At 45.0% G+C, this 18,261-nt stretch overlaps 1 protein-coding gene across 3 annotated transcripts in view; it reads right to left on the bottom strand.

The window, feature by feature from the left end:
* SYBU (syntabulin) overlaps positions 1–13,989 on the bottom strand; it is a 42,034-nt gene extending 28,045 nt beyond the window's left edge. The window contains exons 1-2 of one of the 3 annotated variants that reach the window (XM_063327416.1): positions 13,656–13,989; positions 13,140–13,326 (exon numbers count right to left, since the gene is read on the bottom strand). In XM_063327416.1, the coding sequence (XP_063183486.1) occupies positions 13,140–13,326; positions 13,656–13,679 (211 nt within the window). In that variant the 5' untranslated portion in view covers positions 13,680–13,989. Of the gene's footprint in view, positions 1–9,380; positions 9,574–13,139; positions 13,327–13,655 lie in introns of those variants that run through there. The other 2 variants (XM_063327415.1, XM_063327417.1) reach the window with 2 other exon arrangements.
* Between the last annotated feature and the right edge of the window lie 4,272 nt (positions 13,990–18,261).

Consider the following 18,261-nt stretch of genomic DNA (forward strand, 5'->3'; position numbering starts at 1 on the left):
GAAAAGGGAAAACATCAAAACTTCTAACTAATAAGAACATGAATGTTAGCAGAATTAAAAAAAAAAAAAAAAAAGTGTTTGGACTACTGTTTACAGTCAGTTACCCGATACGCACAACACTGGCTCTGAAACTTGGTGAGAAGCTATTAATTTCTCCCATTTTGTGAAGAAGTCTGGGATACCTTATGGCAGACTAAAATGGCAAGCGCTTGTTTCACTAAGCCTGACAAAATACAGAATCAGGGGCTACATATTAAAAACTCAGACCTAAGGTAGATTCCCTTGACTTAGCTAGCGTGGGGGATATTACAGCAGGAAGAAATGTACCTAAGACACAAGCATGGCTTGTGTAGTGCACACTGGATGAAAAGCAAGCATGGGCCACATGTGCTCCTTCAAGATACATTCCTATCTGGACAACAAGTGAACGACCTACAGCCCATATGCAGAAAGTCAGGACTTTCATTTAACGAGAATTAATAAAGGTTTTTCCTTTTAAAGCAACCATGATCACAGAGCTCATCCATTTTTAAGAAGCAGCTGTAAGGTACCTGGTTCTGAAGAAGGTGAGTTATACACAGACTGCTTTTGTTTAAAGCCAAATCCCTCTTGAGGGCACACCAACGCTTCATGGCATCAGCAGCCACCCCAGAACAGACCCACATTCCTGACCTCCAGGAACACAAACACTCCAGCTCTTCACAATTAAATGCAAAGTAAGAAGTCTGAGTCCAGGTGAAACCCATATAACAAACACCCCCTTCATCTAATCACATCTCCTGTAATCTTGAGTAATCACAGCTCCCCTAAAAGTCATGGTGGTTTTAGAGACACACAACAAAAACAAACAGGCTACTCTGACACTGGGAAGCCTTGAATATTCACTCTCCTGGAGAAACATAATCATTTGTTCTTTCCCAGCACAAAATGAAAGCTGCCATCTTAATTACGCAATTGCACTCTGCTCCTGGTGCATTATCTTTACCTAACATGAAACTCAAAGAAGTACCTGCAACGGAGCCAAATGATTTGCATGACCATGTTGCACTTCCCACTTCCACCCTGTTTAAAATTTAGGTCAAGCCTGATCTTGCAACGAGCTCTGCATGGGCAGACTGTTTAAAAAGTCAGTATATGACTGTGCATGTATAAGGCAAAAGGGGCACTACATACCCATCTAACCCCCTCCCTGCCCTCCTCCCCCCCCTGCAGGAAAGAGCAGCTATTGCTATTGTTAACTATTGGCTCCTTCAGGACAGTAAAACATCCTCATCCTTTCATGTGGACCAGCTTTCCTTCATGCCTGGGCAGCTACTCTACCCTCACCTACTTCCAATGTTCTGCTTCTCATTTCTCCGTGTCCTGCCTGCAACGCTGAGCAAGGCACCTAGACGTGCTGGCCATCCAAAGCACGCTAGATGCATCAGGATGTGACAGCAGCCTGACGTGTCGGTGCCCCGGTCCCTGCGAGCTGCCAGACACGAAGCCAAGCCACGGGGGCAGCCCAGCCTGCTGCTAGAATCACCTCCCAAGGCACAGACGGCAGTAACGGTGCAAAGCACCTAATCCACCTTAATCACCTTCGATTCCTTCAAACCAGCTCAGTTAAGCCTACAACCATCTCCTTTTACCATCTTGCTGCTGCCTTTTGCAATTCAGAGTTAGTTTGTAGAAAAACAGCGGGAAAGAGAGGACTGCTAATAAGGTTTTCAGCCCATCCCCACATTCGTCCTGACTACAGCAGGATTGTTGCCCACACCATTTTTAGTTTACTTTTTATCCTTTCCATTCCCATCGACACCACAATATAACTCAACAGAGTGAGGAGAGAAAGTGGCAGTTTCCTCCCAGATCAGCACCTGTTTCCTTTTCTCAAGGGTTCGGAGTCTCTTCTGGAGGCTGAATGAACGCTACCTGCAGGGCAGCGTACTGGCGTGCCTGAGTGCGCTTTTGAATTGCATTTAAGCAGCTCCCTTTAGCTATATCCAAAACATCTCTTTAGAAGCACATGAATATTTATCATCAAATATATTCAGAAAAAAAGTGCAGCTTCATGCAGTTTATTTTTAATTATGATCTTTCCACTTAGATGTTTCTGTATGTAGCACTTTGTGTTTAAAAAAAAACCCCACAAACTATTTACTTCACCTCTTCACCAGTAATATCACTGCAATACCTGGACGGGTTCTGCAGACCTCACAGACGTGTTTTTTATGGGAAACTTCATGTACAAATAACTCCTAAAGCTATAGAGATGCCACCTGGAAGAACGTCAGGAGTTGGTAAAACCTTTCCACAATGAAGGAACTAAACTACAGCATTAAGAATTAGGGCATTGAGAAAAACAAATATGTAAAATGAACTGCAATAAGGCAATAGGGAGCTAAAGAAAGCATATAGAAATAGCATTTAAAAAAAAAAATGTAATTACCACCCCCACCCCCCCGCCATTGCCTCTGATCATACACTGCTGAGACTGTATGATCAGATTATGTCAGATCTACATATCCTCGTTTTACCCTTAAGGACTTCAGCTTTCTTTGCAGTGGAGCGTTTATTAAAGGAACAAATGAGTCTGGCACAAAGAACAATAGCTCTTCTCTCCTCATCCCACTGGTGACGTTTAGACTCACTGATAACCAGGTGAGCATTCCCACTCCAGCTGAAGTAAATGAGTGATTTTATTGTACTCTCTCTCCTCTGATAGTTTGTTATTTTTTTATGTAATGCATAACTTCTACCTAGTATGAGCCAGAAATGTCAACAAAATGACAAAGTTTCCAAATCTAGGGCAAGCTGCAGAGAAACATTTTTCTGTGTCAGGTTTTTGCGGTGCCTTTGGAATAATCAAAATGTTTACTATCACAGCAGGGAACAGCTGCGTACAAAACACCGGTGCCCACCACCAAAGGCATGCAAAGCTCTGCTATACACCGGAGGGGAACCACCTCCCAGCCAACCTGCAGCTCACCGTGGTGGCCCAAGGAGAAGTCCTGGTGAACAGTGAGGTGCTACCCAGCCGCTCAGTGCAAGCCAAATTACCTTCGTTCTTCCCTGCTGCCAAAGACTTAAAGGGCTATTTAATGGTGTTTAATATTGCAGGTGAACGCCCCACAGAAGAGCAGCAGAATTCCCCGTGGACCCTGACCCCCCATCAAGCTGATGCCCCTGGGTCCCGCAGGCAGCCTGGCCGCCCGCCCCGCTCCCTGCCCCAGCCAACGCCTCCCCCTGCTCCTGGCTCTCAAGGGGAAGGATGCAACCGCCCCAGCGTGGGTTCAGGATTTACCACAGACCTGCAGGCTGCTCCAAAACCCCACTGACAACTCTGATGGAAGGAGGTGAAAACCTCCACCTGCCCAGAAATGGGCCAAGATAAGGAATCTGTCTCCAACATAGGCAATGGGGTAACAAGAGCAGAGGAGCCCATGATGGGATTCACTTTCTGCTGAAGATGTGATGTGAATGTAGTTTTCAGCAAGGTCACTTAAGGATTCAGTCCTATAACTCGGCTAGAGTTTTGCCCCAGTAGGGACTTCAGGAATACAGTTAGACGTGATCTACCTTCCCAGGCACGTAAGCATCAGGAAAACAGAAGAGAGAAAGCTGGCAAATACTGCTGTGAAAGTCCATACTTCTGATCTTGCCTGTACTATTTACTTGCACAAGAGGGAGAACCACATAAATTTATAACACACGACTTTCATTGCTTGCTTAGCAATATTCGTGGTATCTTTTTTGACAGTGGCCTCCTAAGAGCGGTCTGGGAGTAGACTTTCCCTTTGAACATCAGCTGGATTTCATCACTGAAACTCTACGTCCAAGCCCTCTCCCAGATCAGCCACGCTTGCCAAGTTTCAAAGCCAAGCACGGGATAGTGTCTCCTCAAACAAACAATCAGGGAAGTTGCTCACAGCACTGACATTTGCGTGCACTGACTAGCTTTCAAATAGTAAAGTCAAAATATAAACAACGTTAAAGATAATAATACTCCAACAACTGACAAAAAAGATTCTTCTCATAGACTTTAAGGCCGTATGTTGTGACTTGATAACTTTCTCTGATTTTCTGGGCACAGAGACTTTAGAAGTTTCACTGGAATATGCCTTAAAGCCTTCTTTAGTAAAATACTGCCTTTTCCTGAAGACTTCAAGAAATACTGAATGCACAACCTCCTTATATAATCCATCCAAATAATTAATGATGCTCTTGCTGAGGAACCACTGACTTATTTCTACCTTCACCCCCAGCTGCCATGTCTAGTTATGCACTTTTATGCATCTGAACTGTCCGTCCCCTACCTGTTCCCTTGTCCCACTTTCATCTTCTTTTAAGGCTCCCTTGACCAATGTTCAGGCTGTACATACCCTGTATTTCCACTAAGAATTGCGGATTCCAGAACTAAACATGGGCCTCTAATGAACTTTTACCAGTTCTGTGTACTGAGGCAAAAACTGTTTCCTGACTTTTCCTAATGGTTCCCTTTCTGTTCATGCCACCAGGTAGCCACAGCTCTGCCAGGATGGCACACCGAGAGCTGGCTATTGATGGTGAACCACCGAGGGTATTTCAGCATTTCAAATAATCTCCCAACCTGCTTGTGTGCACCACATTTTTCAACGCCCTACATGTTGCTTCGGTCTTCTTTTTGTGTTCTACCACAGGGGTGTTTTATGCATTAATGGAAGTTGCTGACAGACACCAAAGGGAACGTATCACCTAGCTTCCACCTGCTGGGGCGCCTTCTGTTTTAAATGGAGAGAAACAGACTCCTCTGAAGGGTGAGTCAGAACGACAGGCCAATTTAGGCTTCTCCAGTCATCCCACTGCTCTGAGTCACTGTCTGGAGGGTCTCATCTCTTTCCATTGACTAGCACAACCCCCGTTCTGACTTGGGCAGCGGAAGCAGGGAGGTGTAGCCCCAGAAACCATTGCTAACAGGAGATTCACCACGTCATTCTGGAACAACTGGGCAACACAAAGGACCACAGTAAAGGCAGCAGGATGAAACATAATAGTATAAAATGCGTAGTACACACAAAAAGACAGAGGTGGAGCACATTCACACGGATGCCATCCGGCTCTCAATAGGTAGGAGTCTCACTCCTACCTCATCACGACACCGAATGGCCCTCTGGAGGCACCCTCACCTGCCCAGCAACGGTCTGGGGAGCACAGCGTAAGGTAATAAGTGTGAATATTCTCCTTAGCTCCTATTTGTACTAAACATTGCATTTTTACTGCAGCCATTCCAGTAGGTGATTTTATGTACTCTAGACGTTTACTCACTTGCTACAAACAATTTGTCACCTGCAAACCTGCAAAAGCACACAGACTGTTAAAAAAAATATATAATAACTTCAGTAAGAGTCAAGTCCTAAAAACGCTCCTAGTTTTAGATCATCTGATTAATCCTAAACTCATTTTACAGCTATTTTTAAGATCTGTTGGGGTTATTTAATAAAATTAATCAGAATATCATGTGCTTGTGAGGCAAGTGTCTCACCAGAAGTCAACCGCACTAAAGCAAAGCAGAAGAGCAACTAAAACTATATCGCTATCAGGAAAAGAGAGGAAGTTTATTTGACAAGGCCTACTTACACAAAATCCAGCTAAGCAAATTAATTCCACATTTAATTCCCAAGTCTTTGCTGACAGAACTTAACTCTGCTCCATTTTGCCTATGAACGAAGGCAGGCGAGCAGCTCCACCACCTCCCGAGGTCACCTAGAGAGGCTGTGCAAACTCTTGTCCTAGACTTGGATAGACAAAGCCATGGCTGATGCGACGTAGTGCTGGAAACAGTCCTGCTTCAAACAGGAGGCTGGATGAAGTGAACACCACAGGTTGCATACAACCTACATGCTTAGGACCATACTTGTCTTTTACATTTTTAAGATATTCTACAGCTGGGAACCACCCTGTTTTCCCCAGTCCATCTTTCAATCTGGAACTATTGATGCTAATGCTCTAGTCATAAAATCTAACCCAGTAGCGAACTAAGTAAAATCAAGACTAAACATTTTCAGCTCCTTCTGATTGTTGCTGAGGCTCCTGTCATTAATATAGAGGCAACTTTTACACCTGTTCCTCACCAGCCCCTTTGACCCTGCTTCCATTGCACCCAGAGGCTGACCACTAATGGCCACTACTGATAATTTCATATGGAACCTGCTCACTGAACTCAACAAGTCTTCTCTGGTCGCTCACAGCATGGCATAAATGGTGACAGGTTCATATTGTGTAGGAGAAGCAAGAGGAAGGTTGAAGAAGATGGACTGACCCACTCCTAGAGCTTGGGCATCTTTTACCATGCAGTATTTCCCCTAAACATGTCCTTAAAGGTATCAGCTCTTCAGCTGACTGTACAATAGCTAAGTGACACTGAAGCAGCAAATTTTAATTGACCTTGGCAGCAAATGATGCCTCTACTAATCTTCCTTCTATTTGAACATTTCACTAATAAGCAAGACTGATGTGAGTTCTGGGAAACCAACTGAAAAAAGGACTATATAATTGTGGTTTACTGGCTGTGCCATTACATTTATAGCACCACTAATGGTATTAGCATTACAGAAAAAAAGCATCGAAGCTTACTAGTAAAACTGTCAATAAAAATAGTACTGTTACTAGGAGAGCGCTGTGGTCAGGAATAGCACAGCTCCTAGAGTTTTGATAGCACATCACAGATAACACTTGGACAAGGGGTTTAAGATGATAAAGGACTGCAAATCTATTTGAAAATTTTAAAGAAAAGTTTTAACTAAAGGTCAGGAGAGGAAAGAGTCTGAAAAAGAGGCAAAGAAGAGTTCTGGCTGCAAGGCAGGGGGTTTTACGCAGTTTAGTAGACTTCATTAACCTTTTCTGAGACCAATAGCTGGAAGTGGAGCCACTGCTGCTACCTCTGGTGGGAGAGCCTTGACTACATCAAGTGTAAAAAATGTTACCCATTTCATATCGACATTATGTGAAAAGTATGTATATATAGATGGGTTCCTGTGCGTGTGGTTTTATGTGCTTAGTTCACTTGTGCAGCAAAGGAAAAAATTATGAATATCCAATTTTGAAGGTACCATTTTTGGAAATAAGAATCTTGAATAGACCACATAGAAGTTTGTACTTCTTCCTCAAATGGCATAACATGTTGTACTCCTTTGTTCTCATATAGCCTTGCCTCCATGGCTGACGGCATAGGACTGTGATCCTCACAGCTTCAACATCACCTCATAACGTTGCCCTGTTTACCTTCCAAAGATGCTTGGAAACTGCATTGATTCTATCCATTGTTGGTTTATGCATTTTGTTTTCTTTTTTTAATTGCCACCAAACCCAGACTGGCTCTTAGCATCACCACAGAACTCACTCACTGTACTTCGTGATACATATATGTCAAAATACTGCTCCAAAATTTCAAGGACATATATTAACCCTATAAATGTAGGGCTGAAATATGTCATATAGAATTTATACAAGCTATATTCTTTTAATACAAAAGAATTCAAAGACTTCTGATTCAAGTTTCATTTCTGCTACAAGTTACGATGTTCTTCAAGATGCATGGCAATATTCAACTCAATGGAAAATTGCATGAAAAGCACTTTAGAGGTATTAGTATTAGAAGTATTAGATTACCCATTGGTGGCGAAGAAAATGCAGGATTTAGTTTGGAATCCAGTCCATCGTACACAGCAAGCTGCGACAAACAGGGCAGTAGAAAGGGTGAGGTACTGACTGTTCTCAGGACACCATCCAAAATGTGCCAGAGACAATGGGAACTCTTCGACTGACCTCAGGAGGCTCTGGGTCAGGCTTTAAAAGTTCACAGTGCTGACAAACGCACAAAAAGGTAACAACAAACATTCAAAAGGTCAAATATTTTGGCTTCCAGATGTTGTTGTGTGGCCCAGGAACAAAAGGATCGTTACTTAGTAAGAGGGAATAAATAGCAAAGCTGAAAGGGAAGCAGGGAAAGGCCAAAAACTGAGGAACGGGCAGGCTTTGCTCTTTAGTACCTAGGCACTTTTCTCATTTCCATGTTTGGAACAGATCTCTGCGCCGCAGAAACAGAACTGGTGGTTAATGACATGAAGCAATAATAAATTATTGCACGTAATCCGGCCCAGCAGGAAATTCTCCAGGGAAGCGGCAGTGAGAAAAGGAAGCGTGTCACCAGTGTCGCCCTTATGCAAAGGCCATGCATGCATTTCTGAAAGCAGATTTTGTTTCAACGTTTTTGTAAAGTAATATCACAGTGATTACTGAACTGCCTTACAGAGCGCTGAAAACCGATGCACCGGAGGAGACCTCCACTTCAGGAGTTTGGAAAAATGGCAAAGGGACTGTGGAAAAGTGAAGCATAAAGGACTGCAGGAAAGAGAAGCTAATGTTCAGTGTCACACACTTGTGCACTGTTAAGCGTATCTCTTTGATTCAGTAACTCCGACTGAAAAAATGACAAATAAACCAGTAAGGAACTACTTAAACAAAATATTTCTTCTTATAACAAGAAACAAGATGAGTGGCAGAGTTTCCATAATAATACATACATATATACACACATATATATACACACACAAATAACAAAGGTAATTGTTTTCAGTAATTCATAATAACTGTGCAGCCTCCAGGGCTAGCTGTTTACAATACAACCTACTTCAGTGCTCTAGCAAAGAAATTATTTAGCAGAGCGTGAGAAGGTACAGCATTTCGTCCAGTAACACCCGTACAACGCTCCTCCTCTGGTCTGTGGCTAGCAATATGGGTGGCACATTCACATTGACTTTAATAAGCCTGCCTAAAGCCTACATGCTTTTTTTTTGGCATCCACACTCCAAACTCAGCCCCAGCATCCAAAAACAGCTGGGCCCATTGGCAAATAATCTCCGAGCCCAAGGGGACCGTGCACAGGAGCAAGTGAGCAGGGCATGGAAACACTTCATGCAGCACTTGCCCCCCCGGGGCTCAAAGAGCAGCCACGGTACCGCAGCGTATTTATTGTGCCACACATGGAAACAGCAAGATTTAAAAAAATAATAATCTTTACACCAGAAAAGAACGAGTTATGAAATAAGCACTGAAGCCAAACCTTGACATTTGAAAGAAAAATCAAAAAAAAGAAGTTTCAACTCCTGTTTTGGAAAACTTTTTTGGAGTGAGTCACAACCATTCATATACAGAGACACCGCAACTTTTCAATGGCCCGTAGTACTACGCAGTCGACTTAAAAAGGTGATTTGCAGGTAAGCCCAAGAAAAGAGGAACCAATTGCTATGAGAATAAACCAGGTCCTCTGCCTCATACAGTCCTTTGCTGAACTGATTATGAAATGCACAAGTGCTTCCTGAAAAAGCTGCATCTCCGATAGCAAAGCACTGCTGCGTTACCTGCAGAAACTGGGGCGACCGGCTTCTGAAGAAAGGCTGAAGGAAAGCTTGGGCATCGTTATAAAGGCAGCATGTAACAGCTCTTCTTCATAAGGAGGAGTTTAAAAAGTATATCCCAAACTAGCTTCCTTTTAAAACACAGACTGTTACTGAGCTTAGCACGTCCAGGCTGCCTCCGCTCCAGTGCGCGACTGGCTTGGTACCAAAAGGATGTGTACACAGAAATCAGGGATAACGCCCCGCCCTAAGTATCTCGTTTCTTGCAAGGCAAGCGCTGTAGCTGGAATTACCAAAGGCAGCCCGGCAGCCGCTTTGCCATGGACGTTCGTTGGCGAGGTCTAACCTGGTGCTCTCCTCCCGACAGCCACGGAGAGTGCGCCCCTAAGCGCAACTTATAGGAAAAAAACACACAACACGGGCAAATGCTCGGTGGCAGCCGAGCCAGAGGGAGCTGCTGGGAGAGTGCTTTTTTTCACCGTTTGACATCACGCGAGTTCCGTGGCCAGTATCTAAGCCGAAGGAGGGCAGCGGACGGAGGAAGAGAAGTGCTCCCGTACCCAGTGACAAACAGGACCCCAGATGCGCTGCCATTTTAAGGAAGGATTGCACACAGTAGGCTCAGCTTTCCTACACAACATCCACACAGCATCCATGTCCACTCAGCAGAAACAAAGAATATTAAAAACACATCTTGTCAGGCATATCACAGATAAGATTAACAGTCTCACCATGTTTCCTACAGAATTACAAAGCAAAACTGACATAAAGTCAGTTGTAAATAACTGACCAAGATGATCAACTGAGTCTCTTATCCAGTTGCAGAAGACAAAGAAAGAACTCATCACGCAAATTTAAAACTTATCTCAGCCAGAACTAACAACTTCTTCAAAAGAAACCAAGCATTAAAACAAAACATCTCTTGTCTGTTGCCAAGAGGTATTTTTTGCTGTTGCCACCGTGCTCACAGCACCGCCACGGTTCCGAGATATTCCCCTTGCCTAAACCAACACTAACGATACCTGGAAGATCCTGCTGCTCTCATTTAGAGAGAAAGAAAAACTCCGAACCTTCATTTGTGCTTTGGGGCCAATGTAAGCGCCCAGGGAAAATGGACACCCTCAGAAGCTCTCGGCAATCAAGGAGGAAATATGTATTTAAAAGAAATCTACTGATCACAACTACTTGGTGTCAATAATAAAGGAAGAAAGCTAGAGAGCAACTTGTTGAGTAAAGAGTAAAGAGGAAAGGAATTATTCCAGGGGTCAATTCACACCATCTGCTGCTTATCAAGAACCTTTTGGAGTTTAATGCTCCAAAGAAGTTACAAAAAAGCCATTTATCCAAACGCTCATGAGCTTTTTCATACTGCCATCAGACTATCGTTCATCAAGTTATTCATCTGCTTACCTCTTCCAGATTTATTACTTGCTAATTTTAAATACACTTTCTGTGCACGCCACTTCTCAGTGAAGACGGTGAGTGCCCAGCCAGGCCCCAGGAGACGCAGGCTGAGGCTGCGGCCCCTCCACGCACCTCTTTCCATCCCCTCCCCAGAAACAGGAACCAGCAGCCACCTGCTGCCACCGGGGAATTTCCACCTAATTAGACATACAATGATACGGAAGCATTGGAAGTAGAAGAGACCTCAGAGAATGCAGAAATCCATGTCAGTGAGTGTTGCTGTGCCTGCACCACCGTGAACGCCCACCAAACCTACCAACAACAAACCCACATGGTGGGGTGGAGGACAGGGCTGTGGATGAAGGTCTGCAGGCTCCCAGCACTCACGCTGGGTACTGCGTACCCGTACGGGTGCTGCAGGCAGCTTGAGCAGCACAAAGATCTCACCGGGGGAAAAAAAATAATCAAACTGAATCAACGCAGCATTCATGGAAGAATAAAAGATGGATAAAGGAAATAAAAATATGACCAGTTGTGCTTAAGAGGCAGGTTAAGAGACCAGCATCGCACTCTTGAATACCTCTGTGAAAGGCACCTTAAAACTGCTAAGCCCTGAGACCAGACACGGCCAGAGTAAATACGAAGCTGTGCTGGGACTCAGGACGCAGCCCGTGTGGCGCAGTGGGACAGCGAGGGTACCACTTGGGCAGTTCTGCGTTGAGGAGATCTGGAGAACGCGATACAAACCCAAAATATATCATAAAAAAGAATGTCAGTAACCAGGATGAAAGGCTTGTCAACACACAGGGGGAAAACAAAAATCAGGATAAAAAGCAGCCATTTGGGAGAGATCATAAAAATAATGTATTTATAGAAAGCTTCAGAAGGTTTTACGCCTTTGTTTCTTGCGAGGCAACAGGCAAACTCAAACAGGTAAGGTGGTGGGACCCAAAAGGCATGGGAAAAAGACTTCAGCATGTTGTTTGTTTAACGCTCTGCATTGTTCATTAAACAATAACCAAATAGATCATTCCACTGAGCCTGAATTGCAAAATCTGTCCAAGCTAAGAAGGAAATGGTAGACTCAAATATGGATATTGTGTTCCTCATTTAGGAAAATTGACTTGTTCTTGTACAGAGTGTTCAATACACTGCTTTTTGTTACAGGAATTTAAAAAAAAATAATCATCTGATCCACTGTAGTGAAGACAAAGATAAATATGAGTGTTTCTGGCTATTTTCAGGAAAACCTTTGGTAATTTAAATACTTTATGAACAAACAAAAACGCAGTTCAGGAACTGGCTCTGATATTATCTATTACAAAAATACCTGTTATAAATTCTGATTTTTAGTTAGACGGTGAATGTTGTGCTCTCCAAAATACTATTAAAACCAGATTTTTAGTCACCAAAATATCTTTAAAATTACCATATGCATATAGAGCCCAAGGTGTTCATGATGTGACCCTCAGTGCTGTTATCCACGTGCATAATGTCGTACATGGTGAAGAGGTTCACTGAATTAAAAGATTACTCACCACTAGTAAGTATCTGAGTCATTCACTGCTAGCTAAGGGACTTAAATTGTGCTAAACTCTGCACAGGACAAACATTGAACATAAAAAAATCTGGTTTCAAGTTGTCCCTGAAGTAAAGGGACATACTAATTTTGAAGAGCAAATGCCATTTTCGTGGTCTGCAGTTAGAGAGTAGGAATTTACTTCTGGCATACCACCTAGCCATTGCCCTCTCTACAGAGAAGACATCATGCCCGGTTCACGTCTGGCCACACGCTTGTCAGGAGACGACTGAATTCTCAAATAAACAAAACTCACTTCAATAAGACAGTGAAAACTTCACCTACGTATTTTGTTCCAATTCATGCATGGAGATCATTGTCACAAAACTGAAAGGAATTGCAGTATCTGACCCACGTCTGATGCCCTTAATAGCAACTCCCCTGTATAACAGACTCTTTGGCTGTTGTATGGGCTTTTCAGAACGCCTCAACCCCCCGCTGCAGTTTTTAAGGCAAATCTTTCTCTTTAAAGCAACTATTCTACCGCAGTAAAACCGCCAACTTTTTAGCAGCGGATAGCAGAACTCGAAATGGAAACATCTGGTGTCGCTTACGGACACGTATTAAAAGAACAGATACTGGATTTCCCTGGAAAAATCAATGGTTGCCCTTCTTCATCTGCAAAGCGGGATGCTCGGCGGACTCGACAGGAGCCCAGACACAAGGATGCTGGGTCTGGGGGGGTCAGCAGAGCCTCGGGGGTCGGCGTGATGGAGCCCACTGTGTCCCCCGGGCTGAGGACCGAATCGGGGGGAGTGTGGGGTGTCTGTTTGCGGTACCTGAGCAGAAGCTATTGCTGCTGACGGTCCTGCCGGACCCCCCGGAGGAACTGGGAGGGTTGAATTCCCGGCTCTCCTCTTCCGAAAAAGGCGACTCGGAAGCGGGGGATACCTTCTGCTGCGGACGGAGGACCAAGCGAGGGATGCGGCTGCGGGATACCTCCTTCTCCAGCTGCGCCTTCTGCTCCTGTTCGGGAGGGGACACCCCGGTGTCAGGGACCCTTCGGATGCGCCCTCCTCCTGACAGCATCCCGCAGGGGCAGGCGATCCCCGGCCCACCCCCCCCCCGCCCCTGCGGGCGGGGGGGGGGTGGGCCGGGGATCGCCTGCCCCTGCATCTCTCGGTCCCTGCATCGCCTGCCCCTGCATCTCTTCGGTCCCTGCATCTCCTGCCCCTGCATCTCTCCGGTCCCCGCATCTCCTCGGCCCCCGCATCTCCTGCCCCTGCCTCTTCTCGGTCCCCGCATCCCTCTCTCCGCCCCACCACCACCACCCCCCCCCGCCCCCGGCTCCTCACCTTGCTCTCCCGCAGAGGCCCCATGGCTCCTCAGTCACCGCGCAGCCGGGGACGGGCACCTGGCATGGGCGAGAGGGATGCGCTAAACCCGAGGGTTTGCGGCTTCTGCCGCTGCTTCTGCTGCTGCTGCTGCTGCCGCTGCGGCGCTGGGGGTGGCGGAGCCCGGCCCGGCCCCGACGCCGCCGCCGCTCCCCGCCCCGACACGTGGTGCCGCCGCCGCCGCCGCCGCCGCTGCCGCCCGCCCCGAGGGCGCCGAGCAGGTGCGGGGGACGCGGGGAGCATCCCCTTGCCCTGTTCGGCATCCCCCGGGAGGCACCGCTGGCAGCTCCCTGCCCGTCCCCGGCCGCGGGGGGCTGTGAGGGGCATCCAGATGTTAAAATCCGGGCCGGCGTGAGCCCAGGCTGTGTGTGTCTGTCTGTGTCTGTGTGTCCGTCTGTGTGTCTGTCGGTCTCTTTGGGGTTTTACCGATTTCAGGCTGAGGCACCAAACCCGATACAGCGTAGCAGAGGGCAGATGTTACCCGTACCGATACGACGGATGTATAGCTATATGTAAATAGCAAAATGCGTCAGATGCTTTCTGCCCCGGATCACTCAACGACAGCTTTTCATGGAACACCACGTAGAGACGTAAAAACTTAGTTTATTCTCAGTCAACACGTTACATATTTAATTATGGTATTGTCTCTCCTACCTTTCATCGCCATAATTGTTGTTGACCCTCCTATTGATTAATGCACATGTGTTAGCCTCGTTCATCTGCTCCCCAGAGCACATCTACTTAAAAGACATGCATCTACTAGCAGGACCACGATCTGGGCTGTGTGCATGTACACACAATGGGTCAAAAGGCCTTCTTTTCGACAAAAAGGATGATGAAATTCTTGATGTGGAGCTCATCTGAGGTTCCACATAAACATCTGCTTGTAGGACTTAATGAACTTGCAGAAACTGTATTTTCAGCAATAGTATTTTTGGGCAAAGATTTCCTTTGCATGTATGCTTGCTACAAAGGGCCCCAGTTCCTGTTGGGAACTTCTGTTTGCTATTAGAGCATAAATATTAAATACTGTCTCAAAAATAATTAAGAGCAAATGTGTCTTTTATGTGCAGTGCAGAGAACATACCATCAGTAATAGGAAAGGTGATGCATTCCTCTAGTCCTGGAAGAGGAAAGAGGACACTGGTGAGTACTGACACACTGATTGTTGCATATACAAAGAGTTATAATTACTAATTTATTAACCTGGCATCAGGATTAGATCCATTACTTATGTAGAGCTCCAAGCTATGCTCTGCCAAAAAGATGATACCATCCTCCCCTGGCAGTGTCAAGACATCTATAATTCAAAGAAGTGAGATAGTTAGAGCTGAAAAAAAATGCTTAAAATTCCAGTATTAAAAATGCTACATGCTTGTATCTTCTAAGCACTGGAACATACCTTCCTGAGGCAAAAAAGAGCAGGAAGAATCGTAGACCTTTCCCTACAGCCCCAAGACTATTTCCATGGAAAAACAGAAAATTGCAAATCACATATTTTAATCACACAAATTTGCTCTTCCGTTCGGTAGAAACCAGGGCACCTGAGACCGTGGGCTTCTCCTGTGAGCCGCACGTGGCATGTGTGCAGTGGAAATTTCCCATGTACGTCTACAAAGCTGTTGTACTGGTAGAAAGAGTAAGAAGAAGCTGTGCGGCAGCACGGCCATTGCCATAGTAACTCAGCTCCGGAGTTGGTGATGATGATGCAATTGTCGGAGCCTGCTTTATCTGTTTCCATTTCGAGCTCAAATTTTTTGCCTTGCTAAGAAACAAGATATGCGAAGTGAAGTCTTCGGGCTGCCTCGGGATTCATAATGGGATGTGATTCCCTTTGATCTCCTCTCCTTTTTGCATAGAGATTTACAGCCTTATCATAAATCATAAAACAATCCTTAACTTTCAACTTTTTTTTCCCCTTGCAGTCCATGTATAGCTAATAAGGATAGAGGAATTAAGTAATTTTTCAGCTTATTAAAATATTTTTACTATGCACTAGTTAATCGTCAGTACCAGGAGGAACACATACTTGACATGGTCATGTGATATCACTCTTATACTCCTTTTGATGTCTTTTACAAACCAGCAGCATTGCTGTATTGCCTGTAAAACTAAATTTCATAACTGGTATGCAACTCTGAACAAAACTGGTTTTTCTCTGGAAAGGAAAAACATTCTACATTCATAAGGGCCTCAGAAAACCGACAGAACACAGTATCTTCTGAGGCTTTCCCTTGCTCTGCTCCCTCCTGAAAAATTGCAACTCTCCAGGAAGCCACAGAGGGCTGCAGATTCAGCAGCAGCTCCCGGAGCTGCCAGGGAAAGCTGGGCGCTGCGCCAGCCCTTGGGTTAGACCCTCGGCTTGGCTGAGAGGGGAGCAAGGTACGTGAAGAGGTTTTTATTCCAGGCTTCGCTGCCGAGCTCTTCACTCTGATGGAGGACTCTTCCAGAAAAAGTTGCAAGGGAGAGAGGACTGGGGTGGATTGTAGCGGATCATGGAGTACTTTTTGCTGTCAGTTCTGCTGCTGCCTCTGAACCTTCTCAGTGGGAGGGGGATGTGGTTCTACTTCGTCAGAGTTTTGTTGGCCAGCAGTTAGCTGGGTCCTTTAGCACAGACGGGAGGAACTCAGTACACTGCTGCTTGCACGCCTGAATGGCTAGGAGAACAGCTTCACCTGGTGTTTTTGCAAAGCTTTCTGTGAAATTTATAAGTTTATTTGTTCCAGCTGATGGTCCATTGTTTCTAGACATCTGCAAATGCTGTTTTCCAGTTTGTTATCTTGAAGTGTCAGAATAACAGCGGTGGAGAAGTCCAGTAAAGGTCTCGGCATCCTCATTAAGTACCCAAATGCCTCTGTTCAGAATTGGGCACGTCAGAAGAACAAGTGAAAAAAAATACCATACCCAGGGGAGAATGGCTTATTGCTCAGCAGTAGATGCAGGGGTACCCGTGCACCCGTCAGCACAAGAGCTTTATTCATGCTGCCAGCAGAGACCAAGTCTCAACTGAGACCTTCGCGGTGGTGCAGCCTTGTACGCTGCCTTTCTCATCCTCTGAATTTCCCTTCTCTGTGCAGTAGTTCAGCTTCAGCAAGAAAGCTTCCACTCCTAACTCACTCTACTTTTGGCCAGTCCCTCACAGAGTGGAAGAAAGCAGGACTTCTAGGAAGTCAGAGGCTGTAGACTCCCCAGGTGGCAAAAGGAGTGGAACCTGTACTTTTTGTTTAACTTTTTTTTTTTTTGGTAATAATTAAAAGGCTGAACAATGATTCCTGCCTTATGTGGATTCTCACTAAGCGTTCACCTTGTGCACCATTACTGTTTTTATTCCGTCAGCATTTGGTAGTGTTGTGTATACTTGCAAAATTTGCCTTTGTGGGGGAGTGGCATGTTTCCATGATCAGTTTCTTGCCTGGAGGTTGCTGGTCCAAAACCAGGCTGGCTCGTTGCTCAGACCAGGACAGATTCAAGTTTTTATAGCACTGAAAGCACTTGTGGACATTTGGGATGAAACCCAAAGAGGCATTTTGTGACCTTATGTTCATTAGGGTTAGGTGGCTTTCTTGCAAAGTTGAGTTGGAGAGTTTTGGTGCCTAAATCTGGCTAAATTCAATTTCAGGTGGCTGAATTTTTAAGTTTGGCACTGGGGCTTTCACAGGTCAACACAGTGCAAACAATCCCGTACACTGCTTCAGGACCGTAGGTCAGGTTTTGTTTTTGAATCACATCTCCCTCTGGGGCCAAAGGAAATGCTGAATGGGGCAGAGGGCAGAGCTGGGCCCTGCATTCCCCTTACTACATGGTTTCATTAACACAGGCACATAGCTGATAATGCTTCTCTCCGTGACCTAGAGAGCATCTGTACTTTGCCACCTGAGGCCTATGATGCTTTTACATTTTTTTCCCACCAAAAACATGAGAATGATGTTGAAATTAGGTTTCCAGAGTTTGGAAGTGGGAATGTGAATGATGGGAAGACTGGGACAGCACATGAGGCTGGGGAAAATGAAGGGAACACTGCAAATTATCAATGTAAAAAAATAATTAATTTGGAGATCTTCTTTAAACATCTATTTTTTAACCAAGTGATTAACATGTAGGTGAGCAAGAACAGTGAAAAGCATTGCCAAGTATACAAGATTGTACATTTGCAATCATGGGTATCAGTATATTAGTGGGGATACAACAGATAGAAATGGTGGAGAGTAAAATAGAATAGAGTAGAATACAATGGAATGGAATAGACTAGACTAGACTAGACTAGACTAGACTAGACTAGAATAGAATAGAATAGAATAGAATAGAATAGAATAGAATAGAATAGAATAGAATAGAATAGAATAGAATAGAAATGGTGTGCAATAGAATTAAAATCGAAGTCCAAAGTCCTGCACCTGGGTCGGGGCAATGCTGGTATCAATACAGACTAATTGATTGAAAATACAGATTGAAATACAGATTAATTGATTGAGAGCAGCCCTGCAGAGAAGGACTTGGGGATCCTGGTGGATGAAAAACTGCATATGAATATGCGGGGTGTTGGATTAGATGATCTTTAAGGATCCCT

This window comes from Chroicocephalus ridibundus, chromosome 2 (assembly GCF_963924245.1).
Source record: "Chroicocephalus ridibundus chromosome 2, bChrRid1.1, whole genome shotgun sequence".
NCBI lineage: Eukaryota > Metazoa > Chordata > Aves > Charadriiformes > Laridae > Chroicocephalus > Chroicocephalus ridibundus.